The sequence below is a fragment of the Eleutherodactylus coqui genome, chromosome 1, assembly GCF_035609145.1.
Source record: "Eleutherodactylus coqui strain aEleCoq1 chromosome 1, aEleCoq1.hap1, whole genome shotgun sequence".
Taxonomy (NCBI): Eukaryota; Metazoa; Chordata; class Amphibia; order Anura; family Eleutherodactylidae; genus Eleutherodactylus; species Eleutherodactylus coqui.
The window spans coordinates 27,810,795-27,829,570 of NC_089837.1; the positions used below are offsets into that span (position 1 = coordinate 27,810,795).

Here is an 18,776-nt window from a genome sequence, read left to right on the forward strand (position 1 = left end):
TGTGCCGCTTATTGGCATGTGGTTGGAGGCTGACTTCGCTTACGGAATGCACAGCAGAGCCAGGAAACAATTATGCGCAAGCCTGTAGTGAGACCTAGGTGCATATGACTGAGCTACTGGAATTCACAGGGCAGAACCAGTCAAGTGGCCAAAGGCCAGTGGTAGGCCTTAAGTATTTTGCTTCAATTTTTTAAAATGGTGAGGTGAAAAACCAGACAGACACCATATGCAGCGTATATATGTATACTCTTTCCCTCTGGCGGGATGACGGAGATCATGTAACGGACACAGCAGAGCCAGGAAACAATTATGCGCAAGCCTGCTGTAACGCTTAGCTGGGTAATAATGAGCGACTACTACCCCCAGCAGACACACAGTAAACTGAAGACGGTCACAGGCTGCCCAATTACAGTATTTTTTCCCAATTTTTGGGAAAAAGCCCACTGACTATATAGCCTGTATATGGATTTCCCTGTTGGAGGATGACTGTGGTTATTGAAAGCACATTGCAGCCAGAAAAAATTATGCGCAAGGCTGGGTATTAATGTGCGACTACTACCCCCAGCAGACACGCAGTAAACTGAAGATGGTCACAGGCAGCCCAAATACAGTATTTTTTTCCAATTTTTTTGAAAAAGCCCACTGCCTATATAGCCAGTATATCTCTTTCCCTGTACCACTGTCCCTGCCTCACCAGTACTGCCCCTATACTCAGTAAAATGACTGCAGACTGAGGACGCTATGGTCTGCATGCCCGATATACAAAAAAAAATAAATTGCAAAACTGCTCACAGCAGCCTCAACAGTACTGCACACGGTCAGATGTGGCCCTAAGAAGGACCGTTGGGGTTCTTGAAGACGAAGATAACAGCCTAACACTCCCCCTATAGCAGCTACAGCAGGACGGCACTTTCCCTAATGTCTCTCAGCTTGCATCTGTGGCGAGCCGCGGGCGGGGCAGATTTGAATACTCGGGTGTCACCTGATCTCCCCAGCCACTCACTGCAGGGGGTGGGATAGGGCTGGAACTTCACAGGAGAAAGTTGTAATGCCTTCCATTTGTTTCTATTGGCCAGAAAACGTCGCAAACTTCCATGAAATGGAAGTGACTCGAACACCGCGTGAAGCTCGTCTCGAGTAACGAGCACCTCGAGTACCCTAATACTCGAATGAGCATCAAGCTCGGACGAGTACACTCGCTTATCTCTAGATGGGACCAATTTTCCGCATAGCTGATGACTAGGGATGAGTGAACGTACTCGTTTAGGCAATTACTCGATCGAGCATCGCTTTTTTCGAGTAACTGCCTACACGGGCGAAAAGATTCAGGGGGCGGCAGGGTGGAGCGGGGAGTAGCAGTGGGGAACAGGGGGGAGCTCTCCCCCCCCCCCCCACTATCCCCCGCAACACCCCGCTCACCCCCGACGCCCCACTATTAAGCCACAATGGGGGCAAGAGTCTGGCGGTCACCTCCCTAACAATTTTTACTTCGGTGAAACCCTCATTAACCAGGCACACCTTAGCTAAGCACCACACTACCTGCAACCAAGGACAATCACCGCTGCCTCTTCTACTGGGTTACATGCTGCCCAACCGCCCGCACGACCCTGCATCCACAGCGCTCACAAAAGTGTCCCTGCGCAGCCTTCAGCTGCCCTCATCCCACATACTCGCCTCATAGCTACACCACCCTCATGTCTATTTATAAGTGCGTCTGCGATGAGGAGGAAGCGGAGGCACACACTGCAGAGGGTTGATAGGGCCAGGCAGCAACCCTCTTTGAAAGTGTGGGCAATAGCCCACAATGCTGTTGAGAATTGATGATAAATTGACGTACGATCATCATTCCAATCCCGTGCCACCTCCGTTGCTAAATTGTCAGGAGCTGCAAACGTGGGCATAAAGGGGACTCAGGTGCCAGCCCAGCACTTCTACACATCTCCACAATGCAGCAATACTCTGTGTGGGAAGCACGTGAGCGGGCCCAGGGTCAGGCTTGGTCCCAGCCTCCATCTTGTGTGAAACAAGGTGCAGCGAGTCACATAGCAATGGGAAATCCATGTGTCCCCACACAATTCATTCTGTGTAGGTGTTAGATAGCTCAACACCGCAATGGAAAGTCTTTGAGTTCCTTGGGCTTGCCTATGCTGTCAGTGCACAAAGATGGTATTACACAAGAAGAAATCAGAGTGCCCGAACAGGGCAGAGTTTCACCCCACCAAGGACCTCAGCTAACATTTCTACCCTAGTCTTTCAGTGTATTTGTGCCAGACAGGTAAAGCAATGCAATGGAAAGTCTTTGTGCACTCACAGCATAGGCGAGCCCAATGAACTCAAGCATGGTATTACACATGAGGAAATCAGAGTGCCCAAACATGGCAGAGTTTCACCCTGCGAAGGGCCTCGGCCTACTTTTCTGCCCTGGTCAGTCAGTGTATTTGTGTCAGACAGGTAAAACACCGCAATGGGAAGTCTTTGTACACTCACAGCATAGGCAAGCCAAAGGAACCCAAGGAAAGTATTAAACATGAAGCATTTACAGTGCCCAAACATGGCAGACTTTCACTCTACCAAGGACCTCGGCTTTTGCACACACGCTCAGAAATCGTGGGCATCAAGCGGACTCCGATGCTAGTACAGCTGTGAACATCTCATTTAATTAGTTGCGGTTGCTTTCATCGTTCTTGTGGTAGAGCATATCATAGTTTAACTACAGATATAATCATCTTTTAACAAAATATTGGCACACTAACCATGTTTTCTTGGTGAACTCCATTTGTGTAGTTCATTGCAATATATTGATTGCCAGACTAGGATACATCAGTACTTAGTTGTTCCACTGTTTGTTTTGTTTTATGGTCCTCAATCAATCCGCAAAATATATTCAAACAACTATTTCTTATTCATGGAAGAGAAAACAAATATTATGCAAACCATGAAGCAAATAACCCTGTGTCTATCCCATCCTTGTATCAAGTAAAGTCATAATAGACACAGACTGACTTGTGCATAATACATGTGGTATACCTGCTGTTGGCTGCTTACAGAGAGTCTACGATTGCTGATAAAATTACTCTGCCCTGAATATAAGATGCTTCCCGAAACATTTGCATTTAACTTCATTTCTTGCCTCCTACTTATCATCGGGTTACTGCTAAATGGATTTATTGTCATAATAAACCTCTTTTGGTGGATAAAACATCAAACTCTACAAACCATCAATGTTATTATTACCAGCTTGGGACTGGTGAGAATTGCACTTCTAGGTATATTTGCACAATTTATTTATATTACAGTATCTGACATTTCTCTGCTCCATATTGGTTCTTATCCTGAAACTTTAGGCACCTTAACATTATGTCTGATGTTCTGCAGTCTGTGGTGGGGCTCGGTGCTCTGTGTGTTCTACTGTGTGAAGATCACAAACTACAGCAACAGATTCTTCATGAGGCTGAAGATGAAGATCTCCATGATGGTCCCCTGGCTGCTCCTCATCTCACTGGTCATCTCCTTTATTTCCAGTTTGCCTTATGGATGGTTTATTTATTATCTTCCTATTGTTAACGGCACCAATGATGGAATAATGAAAGTAAATTTAGTCAATATGTTTATCATCATCTCTACAGGATCTGTCATACCATCTGTGATATGTTGTATGGCCATTTATCTTATTGTTGTGTCACTCCTGAGACACACCAGAAATATGAACAGCAGGGACTCTGGTTTTAGTGATGCACAACGAGACATTCACCTCAGTGTCATTCGGAACATGGTCTCTTTCCTGTTGTTATATGTTCTCTATTTGGTAGCTTATGTCATGATTCCTATTTTCATAGAGCTAAAAAATAATGTGTCAGTTAGTTTTATTTGCCTTTGTGCCTATCCAAGTCTACATTCTGTTTCTTTAATTGTCAGCAACAAAGAGTTAAAAAATTCCTTCTTGGTTGCATTTTCTTGTACTTGGTTACTACATTTAAATCAGTAAACCCCTTAATGTAACCATTTATTTCCATCCATTTAATCTATCATGTCATTAACTAGATGGAAAATTGAACAGAAACATTTTTTGACACATTTTTGTTGATAGTAGAGTTTATCTGAATTTAATGGAGTTTACAAAATGATAAAGAAGGATTAGAAAGACAAAAACTTGTGAACTTTTGAAGCAATTTCTCTGTTACTATTTTCTTTTAATTAAAATTGTGCAAAAATAGAAATAATTATTAAGATTTCTTCTAAATGTGTCTCAGGTAATTAGCGATGTCCTAAATTCCTCCTGTCTCTGTCTGACAAGCCACTAACTGACTGCAGCATGAGTCTTCCCCCAGGGCACCATAATTGTTAAACTCTTTCTTTTTCCCAAGCTCTATTCTCCAATATGTATCTGCCAGCCTAGAATGAAGGTAATCAGGAGGATATTTATACTTGTGATATTTGCATTGATTCTACAGACTGTTTTAAATGCCGAAGGCAAGGAATTCTTCTTTTTACTTTTTTCATATACTTTGAACAACTTTGGCTTCAATCCATTTCATTTGGAAGTTCATTTACGTTAGGTCCAGAAAGTCTTAAACCATTTCACATTTTGCATTTTGTTATATTGTGGCCTTGTTCAAACAAAAAACAACAGAAATAACTTTTCCTGATCATTTTGCATTCAATATCCCGTAGTGACAAAGTGAAAACAAAATGGTAGAAATTTTTGAAATTTGTAAAAAATAAAAAATAACATTTTGCATTGTAGTCCACTTGTGCTTAATTCAGCTGATTTGACATCATTTTAAAAGGCACCTCCCTCTCAATGTAAGATCTCACAGATCACAATGCATATCAGAGCATAAACCAAACCATTAGGAGGAAAAAACTGACTGTAGTTCTCAGAGACAGGATTGTGTGGAGGTACAGATCTGGAGAAGGTTATAAAAAATGTCTACTGCACTGAAAGTTCCCAAAAGCACAATGGTTTTCTTCAATGGTTGAAGTTTAAAACAAATCTAGCTCTTGCTATAGCTGACCAACCCACCAAACTAAGCAATAGAAGAGAAGGCCTTGGTAAAAGAGGTGACCAAGAAACCCTCCCGAATGTTACATGTAAAGGACTGTTGAAGGGTGTTGAAAGGAGGGATTTGTAGTAGTCTCAGTGGCAAGTGTTACTTGTAACTTGGAGTGCCTATGAGAAAGATGGGTTAGAGGGAGCTCAGTGATGATGCATTCAGCCCTCCCAGATTCTTCTTAATCAAGAGGACCTAAAATAGCTAACTTCAATGAACAGTGAGGCTATGCTCACATCAGTTTCAGAGAGCCCATTGAAAGCTTCTCTTGCAGATGTACCCTAAGTTTTATCTAAATAGAGCAAGGGTGTCAGACTAATTTTCACGGAGGCCCACATCAACATTCTACTTGTGTTTAGATTTAATGTAATGTTAAATAACCTGAAACAACTTCTCACACATCATTGTTGCTTTGTATTAAGGATTTAAGCTATTGGGGGGGCATGGCCTGACCAAGCACTGAGATGGCCGCATAGCCTCAGAGTTCTGAGAGCAGAGACTTTAAAAAGCAACTTAAAAGCATACTGAGAGGCCATCACTCACCCGGTGAACACTGCTACTGCTCCGCCGGAGATAGATGAGCCGCCACAAGTTCTCATGTACTTCACACAGACGCCTGGAGGACTTCTTCATGCGGCGCGGCCGCCCACACACTGCAGCGCCTGAAGCCCCAATGCAGCCTGCTTACTTACTGGAGAGAAGTGGTGTGTCCCTGCTGCTCAACTCCTGTGTGCCTCAGCCGCCGCTGCAACGGACAAACTGGAGAGAGAACTCAGAGGTAAGTTCTAACACATATCCTCCTAACAATTCCCTGCCTCAGACAGCACAAAAGATGTCCGCCATTTAAGGAAAATCAGCTAAAAAAAGTAGACCACACAGAAACAAAATGGCGTCAGCTACAACACAACATAAAAAAGCACAAGGCTCCCACAATGCCAGTCCATTAAAGCAGCGCCCTAAACTATCAGAAGAGCAGGTGGGAGACCAACACAGCCCTCCTGTGGGCGATTTCATAGCTTCGATGCCTTCATTAGAAAAAACGGCAATGGAAGCATTTATAAAGGAGATGCTGATAGCTCTAAAAGATTCCTTACAAGTAAATTTTGACTTTTTAACATCTACCCTAAAATTGTCTATGGAAGAAATGGATGAAAAAATCACTCACACAGAAAATAAAATAAGCGAAATTACGCAATCTCATAACAACCATATTGATGAACATTATGCTTTAACAGAAGAAGTAGACGTACTTAAAACTGCACAAGCCCATATTGTACATGGACTTTTTGTCATGTCATACATCCATCAATCGTTTGATGGAATTTATGTTCCAGCTAACATGTTGGTTCTTCATCCCCTTTGTTATGATTAGTCATCAGATTCTGTCCACGCTACTCTATATCAAAAATACACACTTTCCATGGCTAGTAAACTTCTTTCCATAAATGCCAATGGCCTAACCTCACCATTTAAACGCTCATTATTGTGGAAAGAAGCCCTCGCTCAAAATGCATATATATTATGTGTACAAGAAACTCATTTTGATGCTTCCGTATGTCCGAAATGATCACATACTAAATTTCACAATATAGTTTTAGCCTGCGTACCAAACAAAAGAGCAGGTGTCTTGATTGCATTTAGAGACTCGGTAACTATAGAGAGAACTTCTATAGTACAAAACCCTAAGGGAAGAAATATAATTTTTTCAGGAGATATAAATGCTATTCCTTTTACTATATTAAATGTATATGCACCTAATGCAGCACAGATAAGTTTTCTAAACAAATCTATCAAAAAACTGCGGAGACATGGAAGGGGTAGATTGATCATATGCAGAGACTTTAATCTCATCCCTGACGGAGACATTGATACGTCAAGTCAGATACAAAGGAAAGCTCCATTACTGGGTCCTTGGTTACAAAAAGAGGCATTTTACGATACATTCAGGTGCATGAATGCCTCAGCAAGAGAATACAAATTTTGTTCCCCAAGCTACAGATCATTTTAACGAATTGATCTGATTCTAGTAGACAGATGGTCCCTACCTTTGGTCAGAGATGCTGCAATTAATACTGCCACATGGTCAGACCATGTGTCGATTTTGACCACCTTCTCATGGGGTGAAGTGGGGGGGGGGGGGGGGTAGATCGTGGAGGAACAATCTTTTCCTGATGAGGATTCCTCAGCACTCCAAAAATATATCCGACGCCCTGGCGGAATACTTTAGGTATAATTCCACTCCGGAAATAACCCTTATAATGATTTGGAACGCATGTGAGGCGTTCATTAGAGGAGTTCTCATTAAACTCAGTGCAAGGCACAAATGGGAGAAAAAAAAAATAACTCAATGACATTCTCTCTCAAATCACAAACACTGAAACACTCCTACAGACCTTACCATCAGATGAAAATCATAAACAGCTCTTCAGATTAAAGGGATTGTCTCACGCCGACATGGGTTTTTTTTTTATTCAATAGGCCCCCCGTTCGGCGCGAGACAAACCCAAGGGATGGGTTCAAAAAAAAAAAAAGTTTATTAGTTACCCGAATCCCCGCACTACGGCGACTTCTTTCTTCCTTTACCAAGATGGCCACCGGGATCTTCACCCACGATGCACCGCGGGTCTTCTCTCATGGTGCACCGTGGGCTCTGTGCGGTCCATTGCCGATTCCAGCCTCCTGATTGGCTGGAATCGGCACACATGACGGGGCGGAGCTACGAGGACCAGCTCTCCGGCACGAGCGGCCCCATTCACCAGGGAGAAGACCGGACTGCGCAAGCGCGTCTAAAAACGCCAGAAGACAGCGAATTTAGACGGATCCATGGCGACGGGGACGCTAGCAACGGAGCAGGTAAGTGAATAACTTCTGTATGGCTCATAATTAATGCACGATGTATATTACAAAGTGCATTAATATGGCCATACAGAAGTGCTGAACCCCACTTGATTTCACGAGACAACCCCTTTAAGGCAAAAATTGCGTACTCTCCTGATTGATAATTTTGACAAAGCGATGAAAAATACAAGAATAAGTTATTACTCTTCTATTAATAAACCCTTAAGACTAATGGTGAGTCTAGTTACGAAAACAATTATTAAAATAAAAATCCAATTTATATCCAACCCAGATGCCCAGGGAGAAAAAATATGTAACCCGAAACAGATAGCTGAATGCTTTTGTAAATTCTATGAAAAACTGTATAATCTTAAAGAGGATATCTCCACTCATCAACCAACTCAACAAAAAATATCATCTTTTCTCAGAAAAACGGAACCTCCCAACTATATCAGAATCTCAAAATAAAATCCTGAATGAGCCTATATCAACCCAAGAAATACTAGACACAATCAGAACATTACAAAATCAAAAATCTCCAGGTCCGGATGGTTTTTCCAACGAATATTATAAAGCCTTTGCGGGAATTCTTTCACCACTTTTGACTCTTACGTTCAACCAGGCCATAGAACAGAGTCAATTCCCAAAATAAATGCTTGAAGCCGCAGTAGTGACTATAGCTAAACCTGGCAAGGAATCGTCTTCCTTAGCAAGCTTTCGCCCAATTTCGCTACTTAATTGTGACACAAAATTATACTAAAAAATTATAGCCCAAAGACTCCAAAAAAAATTTTTGTCCATTGTTCATTCAGATCAGGTAGGCTTTATCAAAGGAAGACAAGCTTCAGATGGAACGAGAAGAGTGATAAATCTTCTTTCATTGTTAGATTCCTCTCATATTCCTGCCATTTTCCTAGTCTTGGATGCTGAAAAAGCCTTCGATCGGCTTTACTGGGGTTATACCTTCTCTGTACTTGAAAAATTTGGTTTTACCGGTAATTTTATTAAAGCAATTAAAGCACTATATTCATCCCCTCGGCCAAGGTTCTAGTAGACAGCACATTATGTGAAACCTTCCATACTACAAATGGCACCCGTCAAGGCTAACTACTATCGCCACTGATTTTCATACTATCAGTAGAGCCCTTAGCTGAACATATACAATTAAAATCAAACATCAAAGGAATACATGCAGGAACTAGGCAACACAAGATAAGTTTATTCGCAGATGATATCTTATTAACGCTAACTAACCCCATAGAATCTTTTAGATCTGTCACAAATCCTACGCATCCATATAAATGAAGATCGAAAAAAGTGAAATAAAACAAGATTTTCCCTTTCAATGGCAATTCTAAAATATCCCATACCTCTGTATCTGTTTTCCCCTTACTAATTTAATATCAACCAATTATCTCCCCTTACTAAAGACAATTCAAGAAGAGTTAAACGATTTTTAAAAACATCAAACCACATGGATTGGTCGAATGGTATTATATAAAATGATAATTCCCCCCAAAATATTATATTATTTCCGGACTTTACCTGTGCCAGTTCCTCAATTAATAACACAAAAACTCCAAAGACAGATGGCCAACTACGTGTGGAATGGGAAGCCTCCCTGGATAGCCTGCTCTATCTTGTCCTTACATAAATCACTAGGAGGAGTTGACCTCTCTAACTTAGAGGCTTACCGACATGCACTATTACTCAATCGGAACGCTGGATCACACAATCTATATTGACTAGTTGGCATAATCTAGAACTTCAAGTGGTGAATTTGAAATCCTTAATTCCCTTGATATACGCAACAATTTTGTCAGCTCTACACCCACTCCTAAATACAAAACTACACATCCCCCCTGTGTCATTAACAATGTCAGCGACACTGGAAGCTTGCACTAAATTTACATATCTCTCAGAAAAATCTATAACTATAGTTCATAATCAGATCCCCATCGATACTCTAGAATATTTAATCCCGGGGACTCTGATGTCATCTTGGTCTAAGTTGGGAATAGAGTTTATAGCCGATCTTTTTGAGGGGGAAGTTCTGAAATCTTTTCCAAATTTAGCTGAGCAATATAAGTTATGAAACAGTGAATTGCTCAAATATTTCCAGATAAGATCGCTCTTCCAAACCACCCATCTACAGAAAATAATGCTCCCGCAAGAACTCATTTTAAGTAAAACAAAACTTCAAAAAGGAAAGGAAATAAATCAAAAACTAGGTTTTTCTATGATCATATGGAAGGAAATCTGAGACCAGGGAAGAGATGTCACCTTCTAAATTGAGAAAAAGAGCTAAAAATAAAGATCCCAAAAGAGACTTGGTGAAATTCGCTTAAAAAGAGCAAAACAAGCGACAAATTGCTCTAACATGATAGAAACACATTTAAAAACTCACAAGATGGTATCTTAAGAAATAGACACTTGAGCTCAGATGCCATGTGTTGGAGGGAATGTGAACAAGAGGGGTCTCTCCTTCATATAGTTTGATGTTGTCCATTGATCTCATCCCACTGGTTTGACATTTTTTCAGTGATAAATAAAATCTCAGAGACAAAGATTCCAAGACTTCCTGCTACAGCTCTTCTTCTACTTGACTTGAAAGGAATCAGACCTGAAACCAGACATCTGTTATGTCATATTTTGATGGGAGCAAAGCTATTCTTAGCCAGGAAGTGTTAAAGGACAGAAGTGCCCCAGGCAAACGAGTTAATACCAATGATGTCTGAGCATAGCATTTTTGAAAACGTTCTTGTTTACAGAAACAAAGCCTATCCTAAGTACGAAGCAGTGTGGACCCAATGTAATAACAGATTTCCATCCTGATGTCTAAAATTGATGTTCTTTCCAGTTGTTCTCCACCCCTTTTGCCATTCCTTCTCTCTCCCACCCCCTTTGTCCTCCCTTCCAATTCCTGCATCTCTATATGAAGAATTGTTTATGATGTTGAACTAATATCAAAACTGTATCAGACTTAGACAATGTAAATGTCAGATACCTTGCATTGTATGTACCTAACATAGCAAAATAACATGAATATGTATATGTTACTTAATTTCTGTGATACTAATAAAAAATTGATTGGAGAATGAAAAAAGAATTTAAGCTATTATTTGCGTCTCAACAGATCTAGTACCTATCGGTATATTCATGGAAATTATGCGCTGTACGTCCTTTAATGTCAGGGGTCTCAACTCGCCATTCAAGAGACACAACATTTCTCTATTATTGAAAAGGTATGGCACTAAGGTCCTACTTCTTCAGGAAACACATTTTGAGGGGGGTAAATGCATGTCCCTGCCGGGTAAGCTCCTTCCATAGAATTATCATAATTCACACCCGTCCTCTGCATCCAAGGGAGTGTCCATACTGTTCCACAAGTCCATTAATTTTAGATATACTGCTCAATATTTGGATAAAAAGGTGAGGGTTCTTTTTATGAAAGGTTCCATCAATAACATTAAAATGACTATTGCAAATTTATACGCCTCCAACTTTAATCAGGTGGATTGGCTAGTTAAGCAACTTAAAACATTATGAGAATTTGCTAAGGGTATAGTGATTCTGGGAGGGGATTGAAATGTTACTCTGAACCCATTACTCGATTCTTCAGTAGGCCGCTCCCAGGTCTCACAGGTGCAAATAAGAAAACTAAACTACACTCTCCAAGAGATGGGGATAGTAGACATCTGGCATCTCTTGCACCTCTTTACAAAGGATTATACCTGTTTTTCTCAGGTTTATTCCTCTTATCAGAGGCTTAATTATATTTTTGTCTCTTCTAGTGTTCTGACGCAGATAAAGAATGCGAGCATTGACACCATGACTGTCTCTAATCATGCACCGCTACATGTAGACCTTAAACTTAAATGCAAGGGTGCTAGTGAGTCGAGATGGCACCTCAATGACTCTTTACTTGACTTTGAGGTGGAGAGGGCCGAGTTAAAAAAAACAGATCATGGAGTACTTCCAATTAAACACTACAGGGGACCCAACATTTTCTGTGGTGTGTGAAGCTCACAAGGCCTTTGTGAGAGGTTCACTGATTTCCTTAGGCTCTAGAGTTAAAAAGCAACAGCAACAAGAGATTGATGACCAATTGTCACAAATAGCAAGGCTGGAACAAAAGTCCAAACTTTCCCAAGAAGAAACCAATTTAGAAGAACTAATTGCGCAAAGGCGAGATTTGAAACGTTGTTTAGAGACGAGATTTAACAAGAAACATCTATTCCTAAAACACGCCGTATATGCACATGGGAACAGAGGAAGCAAATTTATGTCTGCTCGGATTAAAAAAGTATGTAGCAAAAACTTTATAAATTCAATTAAGACTCATTCAGGCAAGACAGTATTCTCTTACCCTGAGATAGCGGAGTCATTCCAGAGGATTTATACTCATCTGTACAACCTCAGGGATCAAGACACCTTTCTTGACCTGGCTACAACAAAGTAGCAAATTGACTCATTTCTAGGTAACTTACACCTACTTAAACTGGGTGATACTGAAGCTATGGCTTTGCTGGACCCGGTAACGGATAAAGAGGTGGAAAGTATTGTAGCATTGTTTCCTAATGGGAAAAGCCAACGACCTGATGGTATATCCATTTTTATTATAAAGCTTTTAAAACATCTTTGGTCCCGCTTTTGAAAGAACTCTTTAACGATCTTCTCCAAGGGGGAACCTTACCAAAACAATCACAGGACCCCATATTACGCTTATACATAAAGAGTACAAAGATCCTGAGTTGTGTAGTAGTTAGATGCCTATCTTTCTGATCAACTTGGAAGTCAAGCTCTGGGCCAAGGTGTTAGCTAAAATACTGGAGTACCTTGTCCCTTCTTTGAATAATGGGGATCAGTCTGGTTTCGTCAAGGGCAGCGCGAGCAGAAGCAACTGCCTTAGGTTGCTTTATGCCTTGAGATATGCTCAAACTCATAGAATTCTGTTGGTTTTAGTAGGAACAGATGCCGAAAAGGCCTTTGACAGGGTGGACTGGTCTCACTTAGAAAGGGTCTTACAACACATTAGTTTCCCTACCCCTTTTATATCTGCAATTTTCTCACTCTATGCAAAACCACATGCCCATTAAAAAATTAATGATTTACTTTCTACGGATTTTGATATCCAAAATGGTACAAGACAGGGGGAATCCTTTGTCACGAATGCTTTCTATTTTAGAGATGGAACCCCTCTTACAGAAGGTGAGACAGGACCCAGATATCAAAGGTTTAAATTTTGGCTCCTATACCCTGTCAGCAGCCGCTTTTGCGAACGACATAATGTTTGTGATTACAGAACTGGAAAAAAGTATTTCGGGTCTTGTCTCACTATTAGGGCTCTTCGGATCTATTTCTAATTTTAAAGTAAACTTCTCAAAATCTACAATTCTGAATGTTTTGGTCCTGCCCAATCACTGTAGTTCACTGAGATCCAGTGCACCCTTTGCCTGGTCAGACACCTCAATAGACTATTTGGGTATTAAGCTCTCAAGAAAAGTAGAAGATCTTTACTGCAGTAATTTTCAACCCCTGCTAACTCATGTTAAAATGCTGCTACGGTCTTCTGAACTCCCCTATATCTCCTGGTGCGGCAGGAAGAATATCTTAAAATGTTATGTACTGTTGACGATCCTCTACAAAATCAGAATGCTTCCTATTTTTTTGCCAAAGTCCTTTTTTAAAACCCTTCGCTCAGTGTTTGCACTAACTAAATTATACAGATCACTTCTCATTCCCCAACCCTTCCTAATTCTCTTTCTCAAATTCCACCCTCCTCTCCCCCCTTTTTATTATTGGTATTTTCATTATTGATATTTATTTGGATGCTCTAATTTTAGTGAATTGTTGTGTCTCCATTTTGGGAGTGTATGTTTGCTCAATCTGAAAATTCCTAATAAAATCTGATTTGAAAAAAAAAATGTAATTCAACCTTATATTTCAATTTAGGACCAGGTTAGATGAAAGCAAGTCCATTTCATCTCTAGAGCTCAGAGCTTCCTACCTTGGAGGGTGGCTAGGGTGTTTTGGTATGGCTGGCAGAGTTGTACCACCACCTGGGAGCTGTTGGACAGAGCGTTGTAAAGGTGCAAGCTGGAGCTCAGAATTCAAGATAGCACCCACTCCCTATGCTGGTGCTGCCCCCTCAGTCAAGTGTATTCTTCAAGGAAAAGTGGAGAGCCAATCTTTCTGTGTCTGAACCTCATTGGCCACATGTAATGATATGACTGGTCAAATTCGGCCCACGGGTTTTGAGCTTGAAAAATGTGATTTAGAGAAAGAAATGCCTAACACAGGCAAAAAAAGCCCATTTGTTACACCCCTAAAGTTACAAGATATACACTTTAAAAGTTCCAAATTAAACACAAAACAGGGCTTATTAATAGTGCTGTATGTCCTATTTCTCAAACACCCATTAATACTTTGTATAACATATTCATTAGTCATTAGGTTGCCATGCTTTTACTCATGCAGTTTCACATGAAAAGAAAATCCCAGCATGTCCTATTTCTGCATTTTGCTTTTTTTTTTAAATCCCATGTTTCCCAATGGAGTCTCCTTTTCATCAAATCCCAACAAGCTGTACTGTGTGGCCTTCTGTTCTCGAATATTGTGCCTCCCATTGAATGTGGCTTACTTAGTTGGTGGTGTTTTCTTTGTTAATATAAATGGAAATAAACACAAACAGGGAAACAGCAAATACGCTCAATGCTTGTCAGCAGCTTCAGACATCATTCAAAGTCACCATTCCAATCATTACAAATTATCTGAAGGCCTAAGGGCTTTTACCGAATAGCATTTTTTTTTTTAACACTGCGATATCGTTGCTTTTTTTCAACGGGACTTTTTTGTAATGTCAAAATCCCATTGCACAAAAATCGTAAAAGCACAAAATTTGTAATTTTCGTGCAATGCAATTTTAACATTAGAAAGTCTCATTGAAAAAAAATGCAGCAATATCGCAGCAGTAAGAAAAACACTAGTGGATAAAAGCCCTTACACAGCTAGCAGTGTGGCTTGAGAATTCAATTGCACTGCACCAAACAGGGACAGCTCATTAAGATGCAAGCTATAGTGTGTGGCCTTCTGATTATTCAGTTTTATAGATGTCAACTAGGAAGTTCAAACAAGCAGAGGGAGAAGACCAAGACATTGAATGCACTAATGCCCAACCATTTTTCCCTCCAAAGAGGAAGTTGAGTGGGGGTCAGTGCATGTGGTTAGCCCTTCACACACAATGTGTACTCGGAGATACAGAAACCAAAATCCCAGCTGCTGGTGCTCACTGCAACATGAACTGTGAGTCCATTTAGGAGGAGAAGGCAGGTGAAAAGGAGGTTGAAGAGGATGAAGTACTCAATCTAACATTGAGAAGGGAGAATGGAGAGAGAATCTTCAAAGCAGCTTATAGGGGATGAGTAAGAGGTGGAAGTTGCACCCTGCCAAGACAGCGAGTATGGTGTTGTAGAAAAGTAAAATGTCAGTACTACCACTCAGCATTTATTGGTCACAGCAGCAGCAACATCTGTCCCACAACTGAGTCTGCTCGCAGGACTTTTGCAGCCTGGTCATTCTTTGAAACCAAACATGTATCTGTAATATCTCAGCAACCACCTTTTCACTTCAAGCAGGAGGAGGAAACATGGTGGCAGCAGGGGGGCAGCAGCACCCCCACCAACAGGACCTTGAGGGTAGAGCTGTAGCTCCGTATTTCCCTATTGACATTTTTTTTATTATTTGAGGGAAATAGGAGGGGGAAATGGAGGAAGGAGAACAGCAGAAACAGTAGCACCACTACCATCAACAGCACCTTGTGAGCACAGTGTTGTATTTGTTATAAATCTATGCTCGCTCATATGTGAGTAAAAATTGCCTGTGTCCTAAGTAATCAGTGGAATCTGTCATGGGATACAGAAGTCAGGTGAAATCCATGTCTCGTTAATTTTTATAAATGTCAGGTGATCCACGTTGTCTGTCAGTTATTACACTCCCAGATGATAGCACACTAGCAACAGGGCAGGAAAATACCTCTAAAGTATGTTGTTCAAGCTCTGGCCACTCATCCAGCATAGACACCCAGAAGTCAAAGCAGCCAATAGCTTTACTGAGTACATTTATGCAGAGGCTGACATACTCTTGAACTATCATGAATTAGTTCTGCCTGTGACTGTCAGTCCTACCCTGTGCTTTTGTTGCAGGCTGTGGGAAGTGTTGTGCCTAAGCTGCTTAACAGTCCGTCTTAATAGTGTAAAATTTTGAGGTCCCCCTCCACTGCCAAAATGGGATTTGTCATTTCAGCCTTGTTTCAGGGTTCAAGGAGAGTGGACACCCAGTAATGATCTGATATTTTGATGTGGGCTATACAATGGTCCTTCTGCAAGCACTGTAGTATAAAAGCACTTAAATGCCTCAGAGGGCCTAAGGATGATGGCCCACAGACTTTGGGGTCAGGACTAAGAGCATTCTCCAGCTACTCCCACAATCCATGTAAAATAGCTGGGGTTAGTGATGAATGTAAGAAACATTGTGCAACCCCCTTCCCTATCTCTGGTCTTATAATATCCCACTCGTCTTCCTCCTCTTTTTCCTCCTCTACACATCTCCCAAACATGGAGAATCATTTTGAAGAAGATGCCCGCCTTTCTTGCCGAAAGCCACCCTACTTGCAATGTTGAGTAATGGTAGACTGGCCAGACAGTTGTACGACACAGCAGCCTGAGAACGCTATTACTGACAGGTTGCTAACAGGCCTAGATGCGTAATACAAAAATGGATGCAGTACAACTCCCAGCAAGCCCCAACTAAAATGTACACGGTCAGATGTAGCTAAAACGAAGGAGCTTTAGGGTTTTTGCACGGACGATACGAACTGTTTAGTGCATATAACTTTCCCTATACAGGTGGCTGTGCCCCAACACTCTGTCTAATTCGCTGCAGACAGAGAACGATATAAATGAAGTCGTTCACAGCAGGCTAGGAAATATAGGAGTGCTGTTTCACGGTGAGAGCGGGATTGTACAGCACTGCAGCTGGAAAAAACTATTACTGAAACTCCCAGCAGGCCACAACTAAAATGCACACGGTCAGATGTAACCCTAAGAAGGACCGTTGGGGTTCCTGAAGGCAGGATCCTACACTAACACTTTCCCTATCTCAGCAGCACTTTCCCTATACTCTGTATAATAGACTGCAGACTGAGAACGCTATAGATGTAATGGCCTGCACAGCCCGAGAGGAAAAAAAAAATTGTGCACTACTGCTCCCAGCCAGCCACAACAGTAATGCACACGGTCAGATGTAGCCCTAAGAAGGACCATTGGGGTTCTTGAGGACAGGATCCTACACTAACATTTTCCCTATATCAGCAGCAGCACTTTCCCTAACCTCTGCCAGCGTGTGTCTGAGGCGAGCAGCGGGTGGGACCACTTTAAGTACTTGGCGGTTACTTGATCTCGCCAGCCACTCACTGCTGGGGGGTGGGATAGGGCTGGCACGTCACAGGAGGAAGTGATAATGCCTTCCCCGCATGTCTATTGGCTAGAAAATGGCGCTAAACATGCAGGAAAGGAAATGGAATTGACTCACGTACCGCGTGGTGTTCGACCCGAGTAACGAGCATCTCGAGTACCCTAATGCTCGAACGAGCATCAAGCTCGGACGAGTGTGCTCGCTCATCTCTACACTCCACCATTAAATGAACCTCTCTTTAAACAAATAGCCGCACAGGGCAACTCTGACCGTCTCAGATTTGTATTAGGGAGACGTCCCTCTCTCTTTCCCCCAAATGCCAGAAAAATATGAACTTCCAAATTATAAGCATTATACGTATCTGTGTATTTGTAACTACTTGGGCACTTATGCAGTCTCTTTCTCGTCCCTACCAAACCCTCTAAGTGATATACTAAATGCTAATTTCATTGCACAGAAGAAACTTAAAAAACTATTTACAATCACTTATCAAAAACTATTTTTTTCTCAAAAAAACTATTAACTTTCTGAATTGGGAAAAACATCTAACAAAAAGTTTAAGCCATCCCCTGGTGTGAGGCCTTAAAATGGGCTCATAGATCCGCATCCTGTGTCTTCACTGGGAGCAATACCAGAAACTTCAGACTAGATAATATTACTCGCCACTAAGATTGTCTCAAATGCGGAGGGGGATCTTGCCCTCTTGCTGGAGAGGATGTGGAAGGATGGGCTCTCTTCTCCACATATTTTGCACATTCCTTTCACTGGCTCATTTCTGGGACCAGATCACACAGTCACACAGTTCATAACCACACTCCAGCCTTCTACTGTAAAAATAGAGACAGAGCTAGCCTTGCTTCTCTTAAAGGGGTTGTCCCGCAGAAGCAAGTGCAGTTATGCACTTCTGTATGGCCATATTAATGCACTTTGTAATATACATCGTGCATTAAATATTGGCTATACAGAAGTTATACACTTACCCCCTCCTGGTGCTGGCGTCCCCGTCTCCATGACGATGAGCAAACTGCTTCTCTGGTCGCAGGAACAGTCGAGCTTGCGCAGAGAGGAATCCCCTTCTGTAAGGTCCTTGCTCACGAGCTGCGTCCTGGCTCCTCCCCCTTCTCAGCATCATTGCATAGCTCCGCCCCGTCACATGGTGCCGATCAGCCAATGAGGTGGCTGGAATCGGCAATGTAGCTCAGACAGCAGAAGAACATCCACAGTGCATCATGGGAGAAGACTAGAGATGAGCGAACATACTCGGTAAGGCCGATTTCGCAATCGAGCACCGCGATTTTCGAGTACTTCACTACTCGGTTGAAAAGATTCGGGGGGTGCCGGGGGGCGGGGCGTGGCGTGGTGGAGCGGGGGGGAGCAGCGCGGAACAGGGGGGAGCTCTCTCTGTCTCCCTCT

At 41.9% G+C, this 18,776-nt stretch overlaps 1 protein-coding gene across 1 annotated transcript; it reads left to right on the forward strand.

The window, feature by feature from the left end:
- Positions 1-3,091: 3,091 nt before the first annotated feature.
- Positions 3,092-3,985, forward strand: LOC136609181 (taste receptor type 2 member 40-like). The gene has a single exon (XM_066589149.1). It carries the CDS (start codon positions 3,092-3,094, stop codon positions 3,983-3,985), a length of 894 nt encoding a protein of 297 aa, XP_066445246.1.
- Positions 3,986-18,776: the final 14,791 nt, after the last annotated feature.